The sequence below is a fragment of the Ovis aries genome, chromosome 6 (genome assembly GCF_016772045.2).
Source record: "Ovis aries strain OAR_USU_Benz2616 breed Rambouillet chromosome 6, ARS-UI_Ramb_v3.0, whole genome shotgun sequence".
Taxonomy (NCBI): domain Eukaryota; kingdom Metazoa; phylum Chordata; class Mammalia; order Artiodactyla; family Bovidae; genus Ovis; species Ovis aries.
Window position 1 is genome coordinate 65,526,029 of NC_056059.1, and position 17,239 is coordinate 65,543,267.

General features: G+C 36.3%; 1 protein-coding gene across 3 annotated transcripts in view; it reads right to left on the reverse strand.

Moving 5' to 3' along the window:
* GABRA2 (gamma-aminobutyric acid type A receptor subunit alpha2) overlaps nt 1-17,239 on the reverse strand; it is a 171,853-nt gene that overhangs the window by 14,225 nt on the left and 140,389 nt on the right. For 2 of the 3 annotated variants that reach the window (XR_003589684.2, XM_004009805.5), the window contains exon 9: nt 13,316-13,518. Coding sequence is in view for 2 of the 3 variants with exons in the window: in XM_004009805.5 (XP_004009854.1) it covers nt 13,316-13,518 (203 nt within the window). In the remaining variant the exon portion in view is untranslated. Of the gene's footprint in view, nt 1-6,992; nt 7,173-13,315; nt 13,519-17,239 lie in introns of all 3 variants that reach the window. The other variant, XM_042251362.1, reaches the window with a different exon arrangement.

The window sequence follows — 17,239 nt, forward strand, 5'->3', positions numbered from 1 at the left end:
GAAATTTAATTTCTTTAATTTCATAATAGGATATCTTCCCTTCATATCAAAATCATATTGGAATGCTTTTACTCAACGGTAGAAAATTGTATCCATATACAGGTGGTAGGGTAATAAATACTAAAGACATTAAAGGAAGATGAAACACAAATGTTTGGATTTCTGCCTAGCTCACCTACATCCTGTTTCTCCTTAAATTTCCCTGTCCAGTTCTCACCCACTCTGGTCTGGGCCACAGTTTTCTCCTGCCAGAACCAAATAGCATTCCTTTATGTTTTTCCAGTTGGGAGATAATTAGTCAAACTACAGCCCCCATGGGGATTTTTTGACTTAAATTGGATGGTGTCATTTCTGAGCTTAAGTCTCATTTAAGAGACCGTCTCATGGAACCTAGAATGAAATCAACACTTCCTACCATGGTGTATTTTTTTATTCATTATACATCAGTCTCATAGAAATCACTTGTATTCAGAGGATTTTTTTGCTTGGTGCCTTTAGCTATACTACCTCTGATAGTGACAGAGTATAAAGTAAGTAATAGGGATTTACTATTTACTAGTAAGACAGGGATAAAACAAGTAATTAAATAGTTAATCCCACTAAGGAATTGTGAGTAAAGAAAAAAGTGTGAGATCCCTGCAAGTTAATGATCACTCTAGAAAGCAGGTTGGCTTAACCACAAAACCAACCAGGCTTGCTTAGCAAAACCAAGCAACAGAAGGAAGAGACATGCCCCCAAACAATTAAACAATTGTGGCATGAGACCCACATCCTGCCCAGTGAGCATAATAAATTCATGATTCCCAGGACACACTCCTCTGAATACACTAAAAACAAAAATATAAGGAAAGGGTAACATTATACTAAAACCTGAGATGAGTTACCATTTTTAGCACGTGTTGCCAGCTTTTATCCATTTCCACTGTGCCATGACAATCCAGGCTTGATCATGTAGGGACAAGAAAACTCCCCTTCCTGACATGGAGGAGGAACTAATTATGGAAATAACATGTCTATTCAAAAAATGAGGAATAAGGTGACCTTCACCCTCTCCCCTCTCTTCCTTTGATTATAAAACTAGCCCACTAAGTCCTTGGGGTATGGTACCCTTTCATCTGCCCACTTTTAAGTCTCATGAACATCTTATTCTAATGAATCACTTCTTATCTATCACTTTGCCTTTCACTGAATTCTTTCTGCACATAGACATAAAGAACTGGAGCTCCTCAGAACATCTGAAATGCCACCTACTGGTTTTACTTCCTCATCCTGGAATGGCTTCTCTCTATCCCATTTTCCCTATGATCAGTCTCCTCTCATATTATGGTCTTGGTTTAAATGTTATTTCCTCCAAAAGGATCCTCTAACCACTCTATCTAATGCCATCCTTGCTCCCCATCTATACTCTTTCAGAGCACCTAGTTTATTTCCATCATGGCATTTTTCGAAATGAGTAAATTCTTTCTTCAATTGTGTGATTATCTGATTGACACTCTTCTTTTCTTATTAGAATCTAAGGTCAGTGGAAGTTGGTGCTGTATCTGTCTTCTTCACCATCATAACCTTAGCCTGATTCCTTCTATGAGGTAGGCACGTAGCATATCGCCAAATTAATGAAACCTGAAAATATTTACTCAACATTAAATAACACTATTTAATAAAACCTGAAAAGCTATGTAACTGTAGCTCTGTACTAATATAAACACACTATTAGTTACCTGAATGCAAACAAATTTGAGGTAGCAATGAATTAAGCAAAATAGTACATAGTTGACCTAGAACAATTGAACTAGAACAGAATTTTGAGTGTCAATATTTTGAATAAGTGAGTGAAAGTCACTCAGACATCTCTGACTCCATGACAATACAGTCCATGAAATTCTCTAGGTCAGAATACTGGAGTGGGTAGCCTTTCCCTTCTCCAGGGAACCTTCTCAACCCAGGGATCGAACCCAGGTCTCCTGCATAGCAGTCAGATTCTTTACCAGCTGAGCCACAAGGGAAGCCCAAGAATACTGGTGTGAGTAGCCTATCCCTTCTCCAGGGGATCTTCCTGACCCAGGAACTGAACCGGGGTCTCCTGCATTGCAGGCGGATTCTTTACCAATGGAGCTATCAGCGAAGCCCATTTAGAGGACCAATTGACCTACAACAGAATTTTGAGTATCAATATTTTGAACAAGAATTCTCTAAATGTTCAAGTGAAATTAAAAAAAGGTGTCTGAAATTTCAGGAGGGTCTGTAAACAGGCCTGCATTTTCTGTTCTTCACTGTCTGGTTTCTCCCTCACCTCTTTCCCTTGCTGATAAGGCATTCTTCCAGACTTGCTAGGAGCATAAAAGAAAAAGGCTGAGAGATTATCATTCGTAGCTTTATGAAAGTTATAAAATGTCTTTTCCCATGTTACATATGGGAAAGCATATAACTGTAGTAAAGATAACTAACACCTTATGAGCACTAGGATATGTCAGGTTGAGTGTTAAGCCTAACATATCATTGGTGACAAGATTCACTACTGGCTAAGAAACAAGTTCTAGGTTGTAACTCCAAGTTACACAATCAGAAATGGAAGCTAAAGAGGCTTTATGACAGGACCAGGTCTCCTGTCTAACAAGTGACTAAAAAAGTACACAAACTTAAATGGGTGTGGTTTCCAAGTCTCTGCTTTCAGCAGCCTGATATGTGACTTTATCTTTGGGGAAGCTGTGTGAACCCTGGGAGTGCTTCTTCTCAAAACATTTCAACTGGAGTTTATATCACTAGGTCAGTATTCTAAAAGACTTTAACCCATATGTCTTTAACCTATGAAGTTCTAACATATAGTGTTTATATTATTGCAATTATATCTCAGTATCACTTCAGATGACATCTAATTGCAGTTATACAGAATTTGGACCTTGGGAATGTTTTTTAAACTCTCCTTGCTTCAACTTCTAGTTTTAAAAGAGAGATAATTATACCAAATCCATACTGAACTGTTGTGAGGATCAAATTTAACTAACGTGCTTTTGAATTACATTGAAAACCATAACCATTTAGTGGAGTGTGGAGCTGGTTATGGGCTTTCCAGGTGGCTCAGTGGTAAAGATCTGCCTGCAGTGCAGGAGGCTTGGGTTCCATCCCTCAACTCAGGGTTGGGAATATCCTCTGGAGAGGGAAATGGCAACCCATTCCAGTATTTTTGCCTAGGAAATCCCAGTGGAGCCTGGTGAGCTACAGTCCATGATAGGATAGGACATGACTTAGCAACTCAACAATAACAAAGATGATTTTGCGGAAGAGAGATGTTCAAGTTGGGTCAGGAGTTATGGTATAGGGTTAGTCATTTATACAACAAAAACATAAAATGTAAAATATCCTTTGTTGTAAGAGGAATCTATAGATAGAAACTGTACTGCTGTTGCTGCTAAGTTGCTTCAGTAGCATCCGACTCTGTGTGACCCCAAAGCCGGCAGCCCACCAGGCTCCCTTGTCCCTGGGATTCTTCAGGCAAGAACACTGGAGTGGGTTGCCATTTCCTTCTCCAATGCATGAAAGTGAAAAGTGAAAGTGAAGTCTCTCAGTAGTGTCCGACTCCTAGCTACCCCATGGACTGCAGCCCACCAGGCCCCTCTGTCCATGGGGTTTTCCAAGCAAGAGTACTGGAGTGGGTTACCATTGCCTTCTCTGAGAAACTGTACTAACTCTTACCAATACCATTCCTGCCCTCCACTTGAATTCCCTTCAATTGTACATAAATACACAGGAGACACTAAAAATATTTAAGAAACTCTAGAGCAGAAGCATCAACAAATCAGAACAGATGCTCTGACCAGTCTGAATGGATATCAGCTATAAAAACCCATAAGGGCTGTATTAGTCTATATCAGCCTAGTTTGAATTTTTTATATCTGTATGTTGATGTTTTTTTTATTTCATCCCAACCAGTGATAGACATTAAAATAAGCAGTGTTAAAAATCATTTTAACATATGTTCAAAACTTTTCTTATCATTCCAAAGGACAGAATTTCATCATACTCTCTCTTCACTGTTCAAAGCATAGCTTCAATTTCTGAATGTCAGTATAAACTTCAAAGGTAGACTCAAGAGCTCAAAAAGATGATGGGTTTTGGCTTCAAAATGTTCCCTTGTAACTTGGAAACTTGAGTATTTTCAAACCCAGTAGCAAGGAAAGTACAACAGCCATGAGTACTATTTCTAGTTGAAACTCAGTAGCTGGCACCTATAATTTCATACCAATTTACTGAATGAAGGTCAGGGCATCTCATAGGGCTAAACATCTATTCCTAGCCACAGCTCTGTTAAGCCTTTCTAACTCAGACCCTTCCAAGACCTTGTTTTCAAGGATATAATAACTCCCCTTCATTACATTTGAAAATGATTATCACAAATCTTTCTTAAAGCAGATTGCTCCTACAGATTTAAACTTTAAAACATGGGTATGGGGCGGGGAGGGGGGGTGGGGAACTGTGAAAATCATAGCTGACTTCTACTAATTCGTAATTTAATTCTCCATGCAAGATAAGTTGCTTCAGTCATGTCCAATTTTTTGCAACACTATGGACTGTAGCCTGCCCAGCTCCTCTGTCCATGGGGATTCTCCAGGCAAGAATACTAGAGTGGGTTGCCATGCCCTCCAGGAAATTTCCTGACCCAGGGATCAAATCCACGCCTCTATATCCCCTACATTGGCAGGTGTGTTCTTTACCAGTAGCACCATCTGAAGCCCAACTTAATTCTAAGATCTTCTAAAGCAGAGTACATAGATTAAGTCCACATAACATGTTCTATTATTGTTATTTGTAAGACACAGATCTGCTAGAAATAGTATCAAAGAATATTCATACCCTAGGCCATTACTAGTAGATATTACCTTGTCCTTTTCATTACTAAGTGAAAGTGAAGTCACTCAGTCATGTCCGACTCTTTGTGACCCCATGGATGGTAGTCTGTACCAGGCTCCTCCATCCATGGGATTTTCTAACTTCTATTTAAAAGAATCAAGTTTACAGACATCATGCTATGAAGTCTTCTTTGAATATCAGGCAAACCTCTGATCAAGCCAGATGATCAGCATGCTAACTACTTGGGCCACATCATTTTGACCCCACATACCAATTTTACTTTATTTATTTCAAGCCTTGACTTATGCTAAAATCCTGAGACCCTTGAAAACAAACAGGGCAATGAATTCTATTGTTACATGAAAATACTCACTGCCACGAGATATATTTTTTAAGCTTGTGTCCCTAGATAAATTTTGTTTCTTTTGAGAACTAGGTCAGCCCTGATAGCTCATATTATCTAATTGCTTACAGACTAATTTTACTAATTCCATATGTCTACTCTAAGGTTCTTAGGTAAGTCACCTATACATTTTGATGAATAAGGCCAGATATGGCTGAAAATGTAGGTAAAGAAAATAAAGTTAAGTGTGAAGAATAAAACCAAATGGAAGCAGAATGAGGGAAATGAGGGCAATCTGGCACTGCTCATTTCTATTAATTTTAAGTGACTTCATTCATTTTGCCACCAATACAGGGATGATTATCACACCAGAATTCTTACCCATTATATTTCACCAGCCTTCTCCACCTATATATGCCACATATACTTAAGACATAAAATATCCAAAAATGAAATCAGGTTACTTTCACTCCCAATCTAATCCTGTACATCCTCCTAATCTGTGAATGATACCCTAAACTGTATTTCCTAACCTGTGAATGATACCATGATTGAGCGAGCGGCTGATAATCAAGCCACACCGGTCCCCTAGTAGGGTCTGTTTTATACTGTCTCAGCTCAAAATCACATCTATTGAGACATAATAACCTACTGCAAAAGCACCCCTTCTGTGTGCTTCCACACACCTCAGTGCTTGTCTCTATAGTGGCACATGAAACACTTTCATTTCTTTTCCTCTTTTACTTAATTGTAAAGCTCCTTGAAGGCAGAGATTGGGCAATGCAGAGCTTCTAGCAAGTTCCTGGCACAGTGCAGGCTCAAAAAAATGTTTGCTTCACGATAAATGAATGACATCTACTGGAATGATATACATACGTATATTCAATGCATATAACCATATATTTTGTAGAGTACAATAAGTATTTATTAGATTAACAGAAATGGATTCTAATAGTGTGTTCAACAATTATATTATCTAATTATCCCTAAAGTCCTCAATTGCACCATTTATAGATGTAGAAGACTAGGAAATTAATCAAATAAGCTCCATTGAAAAATAACACTCAAATTTCAACATATGTGAGGAAATTGTTTTACTTGTGATTGAGACATATACAAGAGAAGTGGGAAAATATGGTTATACACTAATGCAGTAAATGATTTATTTTTACACATTATCCAGGGAAAAAAGAAAATTATGCTGCCATAGAGTCTGTTGATGCTGTTACTTAAGTGGAATGAGAAGGAATTATAACATATACTATTAAACTTTCTATTTCTTAAAGGATATTTTATAAGAATCAGAATATCCTGAGGTTATTACTTATTAGAGTATCCAAATAAATACTTAAAAGTTCAGTCTGGGAAACTCCTGATTATAAAAATCAAAATGTCTCACACCATTGTGGCAAATCAATCTCAGTTTTCTTAGAGTATTAGATAAAATGATGCATTAGTAAATTGAGTAAACACTTTAGCTAAAATGTAGACACTTAGTACTGAAATGACCTGCATATAAATGAAAATAGCAATCAGTTTCAGAGTCGGAAAGAATCTCACAGAGTGTTCCTTAGCATAAGGAAATGGAGCTCTCATAAATATAACACTAAATACAAGAGTTTTTTTGAGAAAATCCCAAGTTTCCAAAGTGGCAAATCTATGCTCTTTCTATATACAATGTTGCTTTCTTACAGTCATTGCGGCTACTAGAAAGCCCATTATTTGTAAAAAAACAACATGCTCGCTGATTAGATAATGGTATTGTTAACTGTCTGCTAACCATCCTAAGAAAAGTGATACTTACAGAAGATTGTTTGAAGGTTATACAGTCCATCCACTTCTCTAAGTACTCTAAAGTCTTTCCTTGGATAAAATTGTGCCATGGGAAAGCTATATACTTGGACCATATTAGCTTAGCTCCTTGAAGAATTGCCTTCACTGAGTTGTAAGTTAATGTAATGCCTTCAGCTTTTATTGAAGGGGACTACAAGAAACATCAATATGAAATTAATTACTGCATTTATTGGGAAAATGCTGACATTACTTGCAATAGCACCTGACTTTTTCTAATATAGTGGTGGCTTAGTTGCTAAGTCGTGTCCGACTCTTGCAACCCCATGAACTGTAGTCTGCAAGGCTCTTCAGTCCATGGGATTCTCCAGACAAGAATACTGGAGTGGGTTGCCATTTCCTTCTCCAGGGGATCTTCCCGACGCAGGGATTGAACCCAGGTCTCTTGCATTGCAGGCAGATTATTTACCAACTGAGCTACAAGGGAAGCCTTTTTCTAATATAAAATCCATATTATATTGTTTCAAACAGAGAATTCAGTATAGGATTTTTTTTTTCTGAAGAAATTTATACTTCCATTTTTTTTTGTTAAAGGGAAGTAAGCTTCCCCCTATGGTTCATTCTCATAGCCAAAAAGCTTAGAATTTGAATCTTGGCTATTCTAGCTATGGACTGGGCTTACTGGGTAGCTCAGCTGGTAAAGAATCTGCCTGCAATGCAGGAGACCCTGATTCAATTATTCTGGCCTGGAGAATCCCCATGGACAGAGGAGCCTGGCGGGCTACAGTCCATGGGGTTGCAAAGAGTGGGACACGACTGAGTGACTAAGCACAGCACACAGCACAGATATGGACTACAGTTAATATTCTGGCCCAAATGGTGGACATATTTGCAGTCTATTTTCCTTCACCCTGATTTTCTACTTCTATTTATATAATATCATAATAATTTAAGTACATACATTCGTTTGATAGACTGTCTGAAATGCTTTTGGAACAAAGGAGGATCTTAAAAAATACAAATAGATGAATAAAAACACTTGAAATATGATGCAATGTGATTACCATGGAGTGAAATCCAAAATAATGGCACAGTTCAGGTTAGTTTGGATATTATGGCGCTATGCCTGTGTTTTCAGTAATTTAATATATAGTGTACATCCAAAGAATATGCTTTTCTTGGCCAGTGTAGAACCACTGACTCATATTTAGAAATAAACACAGTCTTAAGAGAGTAAAGGTATATTTTAAAAGTTAATTCAAAAAGTTATGTGCTAAACACTATGTTAGGTATCAGCAGAGAAATAGCAAATAAGACAAAACCATTCTCCTCTATATCATATAACTTATTGATAGCTTTGTTTACGATAAAAGTATAATGAGGTTATATAAAAGGAATTTGTGGCAAGCACTGTAAAAGCATAATCAGTTCAGTTCAGTTCTGTTCAGTCGCCCAGTCATGGTGGCAATTACATACAATTGGATAGATCTTGGGGAATAAATAGTTACTCAGTTAGGAAAGAAAGGAGAGGGCATTTTAGCAAGAGGGATCAACACATCTGATGTCATGGAGATAGGAAGAGGCATGGATAGTTGGGGATGTTTTTAATGGCTAGAGGAAGAATGAGCATGGACTTCAGATCTGTTCAGTCTTGGATTCGCTATTTATTAGATGTGTGATCTTGAGCAAATAACTTTACTTGAGAATCCTATATTCCTCATTTTGACATGGAGATATTCCCAGGCACATAGTAGTAAGTGTACAATAAACAGCAAAATATTTTCTTATCATTCATGATGTAAACAAATGTATCAGAAAGCTATATATTTGGGCCATATTAGCTGAGATAGCTTGAAAAATTGCTTTCAGCAATTCACTAAAGAGCTAAAAAATAAACGATCATACTTCTGTTTTAGAAAGATACCTCTGGAACTACTGAACAGAACGGATTAAAACGAGACATGATTAGAGATAATGAGGAATAAACAGACTGAAAATAATGAAAGGTGGTAAGGGCATGGCCTATGGACATACACATAGGAAAATGGACATTTGACAGCTGGTTAGATCTCAAGGGATGCTTTCAAGTTGTCAGTATGTGAAACTAGGTTTTGCCATGAACTGAGATAAATATGAAAAAATAGGCACTTAGGACATTTTATTTTTTGGTTGCTTGCTGTTTCTTTCATCTTTTAGAAGAGATATGCAAAGGTTGAAAATTCATGTTCATGAAGAACATGGGTACCTATCGGATACATGAACCTGAAAGTTAAAAGAAAGGTATAATAACTGTGGAAAGTAAGATAAAGGTGTGGGCTGTGGTTATGATTTGGTTATGTTTAGTTATTTTACACCACATTTATTGAAAACTAATATGTATAGTAAGTCCTGTACAAAGGGCCAAGGATAAATGATTTATTAAATTAAATGTGGTCATTGTTACCATAAACTGTGAAGGAGCTAGAACTTAAGCATGCAATTATAAGCTGTAATAAAGAATGAAATGTAAAAGAACAGGACACTATACATACTTAAAAAATGATCTAATTTTTCAGGGGTCAGGGGAGCAAGTGTTCAGAAATTTCCTGAGGATCGGGCTTCCCTGATAGCTTAGTTGGTAAAGAATCTGCCTGCAGTGCAGGAGACCCCAGTTTGATTCCTGATTCAGGAAGATCCCCTGGAGAAGGGATAGGCTATCCATTTCAGTACCCATGGGCTTCCGTTGTGGCTCAGTTGGTAAAGAATCTGCCTGCAAAGCAGGAGACCCAGATTCAATCCCTGGGTTGGGAAGATCCCCTGGAGAAGGGAACGGCTACCCACTCCAGTATTCTGGCCTGGAGAACTTCATGGATACTATAGTCTATGGGGCAGCAAAGAGTTGGATATAACTGAGCAATTTTCAATTCACTTCACACTGGTATTGGTGCTGAGGATGAGTAGGTTTTATCTATTTAGAGATAATAAACAGTAGACAATGCATAGTGTGGCTGACATTCCCACAAGCATTTACAGTAAAATCCTTAAAATGAGAATCACGTAGTAATAGCAAGAACAAAAAAATAAATTTAAATGACCGTCTTTGGGATAAACAAGAGCAAATGCTAGGTGGACTGGACATACTCCAAACTTAGGTAAAGAATCTCAAAGAATAGAATGAATAGTGGCAGCTGTCAAGATTTAAGGAAGGAAGGTGATATTCTAAGCCTTTTTTTAAAGGCCTGCCAGAAGAGAAAAAGTTGCTGATTTGGACTTGAAATAGAGTCTAGGAGTATAACAGTATTCAGTGGGTTCAAAGGGAATCCCTTGAGAAAAATGAAAAAAGTATCTGATTTGAAAATGTAGAGGCTGGAATCCTTCAGCTACAGGACAATAAATGGAAAGATAACCTGGTTACAGTGAGCTGAAAATTAAATTGAAAGTGAGAACATATATTTTACAAGCAACGCTTTCAAAAGCTTGAATGGAAAAAGAAGAAGAATGGGGAATCTGAGGATCAGGGAATGGGTGATAGAATCTGGAGAGAGTTTTGCTTTTGCCTTTATGGTAAATTAAGTATATTAGGCATCATCAGAAATTTACAGGAAGCAGGTGAAAAAGAGAAGATGGCTTTGAAGAAGTAAGAGAAGAAAATAATAACTGATGGCTTAATATTGAAAAAGGAACAAGAGGAAAAGGAATCAAGAGATAAGGTAGCAGAATTAGTCTTGAGGAAGGTTCCGGAAGAATTTGGGAAGTTGAAAAATTAGATACTTTCATATATGAAAAGGCATAAATAAGTGAAGTTGAATTATTTGATCCTGAACTAAATTTTTAGATCGATAAAGTTTTGTTAACTAATTTAACACCTGAGGCAAAAAGTAGTGTACAATCTTGTGCAAGATCACAGAGCAAGATAAGCTTTGTCTTCTAATAGAGGGCTCAAATGTAGCTTGAAAATGAAGCAAATGAGTTTATTTATCTGTTTGCGAAAACTAACCTTAAAGATCATCAGAGCACAATCTATATATAAACTGTATGTTAAATACATATTTCATTTTTCAAACATACAATATTAATATGAATCTCTGAGTGATTATCCTCAGAGACAAATTGATACTTGCCAGTTAACAAACCTTGAATAACTTTTTATATATGCTTTTGATTGACAGATCATTAAGTGCATTTACTCATGTTTACTAACTCCAAAAATGGCTTTCTCCAGTCTGGTTCAACTAAAAGCATCCCATTTTGGCCTATGGATAAAACCTTTGTATTTCAGGAAAATTACTGTTTTCCACTTAATTAAATCTAAGGAAAACTAAAACAGAGTAAATTGCACTGATTTTTTTTTTTTTTTTTTTAGGCAGATGTGCTAGTTTGAGGCATTCCACTACGTATCCTTTTAGTTTTAAGAACCTGGTTGTTTCCAATAGGAAAAAACCTCCCAAAATGTATTTGAATCATGAAAATGGATGAGTACCCCCTGATAAATTTACCACTGTAAAGTATTAAAAGATCTTCCATGCAGGCAAAGAAGTCTTGCCATTGGTATTACACTGCCAGATTTAATGGCAAAAATCAATTTATTCTTTTATTCAACAAAACTTTCTGCAGTGCCTACTAATTGCCTGACACTGTGTTTGGCACTCTAGCTATGGAAAAGTGGTTAACAACAAGCAAGGAGCTTGATGTAATGTTCCCTTTAATTTAACCACTGAACTTGAAATACTTATAACTTAAATAATACAAATTTTGTTAGTTGTTTTCCTGCAAATTAGGTTGGAGCATAAATGATTTCAACCAAGATTTATCTGCACTATATGTGATCTGATATGTGGATAAACAAATCTAGTATTTGTCTGTCACGCTATTGCTTTTAGAATGCATTATCAGGAATCTGATTTTTTACGCATTTATAGGTACTTGTATTTTCCAAGTTCAGGGGTTGAGAAGGCATATTATTTCATATGCCAAATCACAATGTCAATTTGATTGGCACCTCAATGCATTAAAAATAAAGCATCAATATATTTTTACATGGATTTACATCACAAACCGCTATTTATCTTTTTTGATATATTTGCAAAGCATTTTATCTTCAAAAAATGTTAGTATGAAAGTGCATGTGTAACTTATATAACTTAAAAGAAGTAACTGCATAGATAGCAATGAGAAAGCAGTATACTATATAGGGAATGAAAACATAAATCAACAATAAAATGTGATGGGAAAGGTGAAATAACCTAAAAGTTAAAGCATAGAAAATTAATCAGATTTTCTTTACTATTTACTCATTGACTATTAGTATACAAGATATAGCTTATAAAATGAAATAAATCAGCACTTGTTAAAACTTTTACAGTTTACAAAGTTAAGGGAAAAGACTATAATATCAATGTCAATATCACATAAATTAGAAAAAAATTATATTCAAATAACTGAAAAGGAAAATCAGCAAGTATATTGTTCCAAACTTAATGGAAGGGTATTCAGGTAAATACTTTGTAGAAAAGAAACCCTCCAAGTAGAACTTTTTATTATTATTGAGAAAACTTTATATCTCATTGTGATATATACAAAGGCTCCTCTTAAGGCTATTTATCAATGCACAAAACTCACACTTCCTTCAGTACCTGAAACCGAAAAATAGACATCAATAATTTCCAAATCGCTTAAAGATAAATATTTTTTTTCTCTTGTGGACTAAATGAGCAACTGAAAATGTCTATGCATTCCTACCTACTTACTTATTCCATACAACATGGGAGAGATTACAATCCTGTGAGTTCTTTTACATCCAAGCAACAGAGATGATACCCCCATCTCTGAAGAGTAACTCTGAAGAGTAACTCAACCCACTGATAGGGCCTGAGATTCTATAATTGGTAAACTTAGTGCCCACTTTTCTTTCCCAGATCTTTTTACTAGAAAGTGGTGTGGTTAAAGGCATGAACTTAATGGTCAGGCAGATCTGGGTTTAAGTAAACATTAACTTGTGTGAACTCGGGCAAGTAAACAACTTCACTAAGCTATACCTTCTTCATAAAAAAAAAAAAAAGAGAGAGAGAGAATTAAAAAGAGATCCTAGTTAAAAAGTTGTAAAGATTATATGAGAGAGCATATGTAGAAAACTTAGCAAGTGCTTGACACACTGTCAGAGCTCAACTGATGCTAGGAAGTGGCTTTAACAGAAGTAATAATACCAGCACTCCTAAAGGATTTCAGGCAAGAGCATACTTTAAAAGAAAGCTTTATGTTTGAATGTTCTTAATGTCAAATTTGAGGTACAGTATCTGTTACAAGCTAAATGGGTTGAGGGATTCGCTTAATTACAGTTAGAAGGAAGTTCTCACTTACCTTGTCATTTACTACACTCTTTCCATCCCAAGCCCATCCTCTTTTGGTGAAGTAATTAACAGTTGCAAATTCAATTAGGGCAGAGAACACAAATGCATAGCAAACAGCAATAAACCAGTCCATGGCAGTTGCATAAGCCACTTTGGGGAGGGAATTCCGAGCACTGATGCTTAGAGTTGTCATTGTTAGAACAGTTGTTACTCCTGCAAAAAGATAGGGAGCAAAAACATCAACAAATACCAGCACGACAGCACTGGAAATTTTTTTTTTTCCAAAAGGTACTTTCATTGCCACCTTTAGCCACTAGAAAAGCAAACAAACAAAAGTTTCTGAAAGAAAATACTGCAAAGTTAATTATCATAAATGGTTATTATATTTTTTTGAAGTGATGACTCTGAAATGCTTTGCTTTCTCATTTTTGTTTGTATGAATCTCCTTTTCCACTTAAGTACCACTGAAGTTATAAAGACTGGTGAAATTGAAGTAGAATTTCTGATGAGGAAAGCAGGTACTTGAAATTGACCCATTTCCCATTAACATTAATTTAAAAAATCCTTCACAAAGCTTCACATTAATTTGTTCATCATTTATTTGACTCATTCTAAGCAATGGACCAGTCATCCACACTAGTGATCACAACAGAACTGTGATTAAGAAGTTCTTCATTCTAAGTATAGCTAGGCTAATTATGAAATTTCCTAGACTGGCTAGTATTGTGAGGATGGAATTTCTTTAATAATGAAGCTTGGGCTTCCCTGGTGGCTCAGAGGTTAAAGCATCTGCCTGGAATGCAGGCGACCCGGGTTTGATCCCTGGGTTGGAAAGATCCCTTGGGGAAGGAAATGGCAACCCACTCCAGTACTCTTGCCTAGAGAATCCCATGGACGGAGGACCTGGTAGGCTACAGTCCATGGGGTCGCAGAGTCGGACATGACTGAGTGACTTCACTTTTCACTTTTCTTTCTTAGAATCTACAGAAAAATAAAACAAGCAACTAAATAAGCAACCTTATAAAATATTAGTCACTAATTTTAAGGAGTAGTTTGTACCTCCATTGTTTTAAAGAATGTTGTTCAGCGAAATCACAATGGTTAGGTAAAAAGAAAGCAATAACTCAGAAGACAGTCACAACATCAGCAGCCAAAATGTCTACAGTTACCTGCTTTATCAGAGATTCAAGAGAGGATTAATTATGTACATGCATGCAGGCATGACAAGTCTCTTCATTCGTGTCTGACTCCTTGTGATTTCATGGACTGCAGCCTGCAAAGCTCCTCTGTCCATGGGATTGTCCAGGCAAGCATACTGGAGTGGGTTGCCATGCCCTTCTCCAGGGCATCTTTCCAACTCAGAGATCAAACCCATGTCTCTTACGTCTCCTGAACTGACAGGAATGTTCTTTACCACTAGTGCCAGCTGGGAAGCCCAATTATGTACACGGAGGATATATTAAATTAAAATAATCAAAATGTTGGTGAAATGTTCATTCATATAATGAAATTCTTTTATATTTTATTTTTTACTTTCCCTTAGGATAAATAAAGCAGCTTTTTTCTCACTTACCATAGAGTTAGCAATTCAAAATACCAATAATTCCATTTAATTATGAATGAATGAATCTGGGAATATGATGGTAGTAGTAAGAATGAAAGGTAGAAAGATAAATCTAGGTAAAAATAAATTTAGCTCACCTGCTGCTGAGTCAATATTATAAAACGTATTTAAGAAATATATTGTGTTAACATGCAACAAACCGTGAAAGATTTTAGATGGTGTTTGCTTTTGAGAAATTGGTACAGTACAATAATTAAATAGAATACAAGACAGTTATACCCACACATACAAACAATAACCTATCCCCCCATGCACACACACATTTATAAATGCAATTGACATGAAAATAAATTTAACTTCATTAGCAGTCAAGGAAAAAAAGCAATAATGAGATGCTTTTAAATACAGTATTATCAGCAAAATGTTAGCAAAACTTTGAAAGACTGATATTATCCTGGCATTGAAGATGATGTGGATTAATGAAATTCTCTTTAGGGATTACAAACCGGTGTACTGCATCTAAGAAATCGTTGCCTAATCTGAGGTCATAAAGATTTAAGCCTATATTTTCTTGTGAGTTCTATAGTTTTAGATCTTATATTTAGGTCTTTGGTCCTTTTTGAGGTGACTTTTGTATATGGTAGATGTCCAGATCCATTCTTCTGCATATGGATAGTCAGTGGTCCCAACACCACTTGTTGAAAAGACTTTTCTTTCCCCATTAAATGATCTTATCACTGTTGATGAAATCAACTGATCAAAGATGGGTTTACTTCCAGACTTTCAATTTTTCTTTTTTTTCAAACTTGAAACTTTGTATTTTATACTGGGGTATATCCAACCAGTCCATTCTAAAGGAAATCAGTCCTGAATATTCACTGGAAGGACTGATGCTGAAGCTGGAAACTCCAATACTTTGGCCACCTGATGTGAAGAACTGACATTTGAAAAGATCCAGATGTTGGGAAAGATTGAAGGAGGGAGGAGAAGGGGACAATAGAGGATGAGATGGCTGGATGGCATTACCAACTCGATGGACATAAGTTTGAGTAAGCCCCGGGAGTTGATGATGGACAGGGAAGTCTGGGGTGGTGCAGTCCATGGGGTCACAAAGAGTTGGACATGACTGAGTGACTGAACTGAACCGAACTGATGCTGGGAAAGACTGAAGGCAAGAGGAGAAAGGGACGACAGAGGATGTGATGGTTGGATGGCATCACTGACTCAATGGACATGAGTTTGAGTAAGCTCTGGGAGTTGGTGATGGACAGGGAAGCCTGGCGTGCTGCAGTCCATGGGGTCACAAAGTGTCAGAAACAACTGAGTGACTGAACTGAACTGATAGCCAGTTTACAATGTTGTGATAGTCTCTGGTGAACAATGAAGGGATCCAGCCATATATATACTGGACTTTCAATTCTATTTCATTCATCTACATGTCTGTCCTTATACAAAATTCACAGTTTTGGTAATATAGCTTTAGGGTAAGTGTTGCAATTGGGAAGCATGAGTCCTCCAAGTTTCTTATTCTTTTTCAAGATTATTTTAACTATTTAGGGTCCCTTATACTTCCCTATGATGTTACGGTCAGTTTGCTCATTTTTTCAAAAAATGTCCTTGGAATTTTGGTAGATATTGCATTAAATTCCTTGTTTGGGGATATATTGCCATATTAACTATAATAAATCTTCTAATCCCCAAATGTGACATATCTATCCATTTTAATTAGACATATATATGTCATCTCCATTTATTTAGAACTTCAATTCCTTTCTGCAACATTTTATAATTTTCAATTTATAAGTTTTTCACCTTTAAACTTATATTTATTTATAGATATTTTATTCTTAGGCTGTTATGTAAATAGAAATACCTTTATTTCCATTTTAGATTATTCATTGCTGGTGTATAGAAACAAAGCTGATTTTTTTGTGTGTATTGATCTTCTACCTGACATTTTCCTGACAACATTATCTCTAACAGTTTTTATGTGGTTTATTAAGAGTTTTCTATATATAATAATATGTGACTACACATAGAGTTTTATTTCTTCCTTTCCAAATTGGATGCCTTTCATTTGTTTTTCTTGCCTAACTTCCCTGGCTAATGCCTGTAGTATGATGTTGAACAGAATTGGTGAACGCAGACATCCTTGTCTTGTTCCTGATGTTAGAACTAAAGTTTTACTCTTTCACCTCTAAATATTCTCTTTATTGGGTTAAAGAGGTCCTTTCCTAGGGCTAGTTCACTGACATTTTTTTATCTTGAAAGGATGTTTTATGTTTTTCAGAGTCTATTGAGATGATGGTGTGTTTTTTTCCATATTCCATAAATCTATTTGGGATTATTACATCGATTGATTTTTGTATG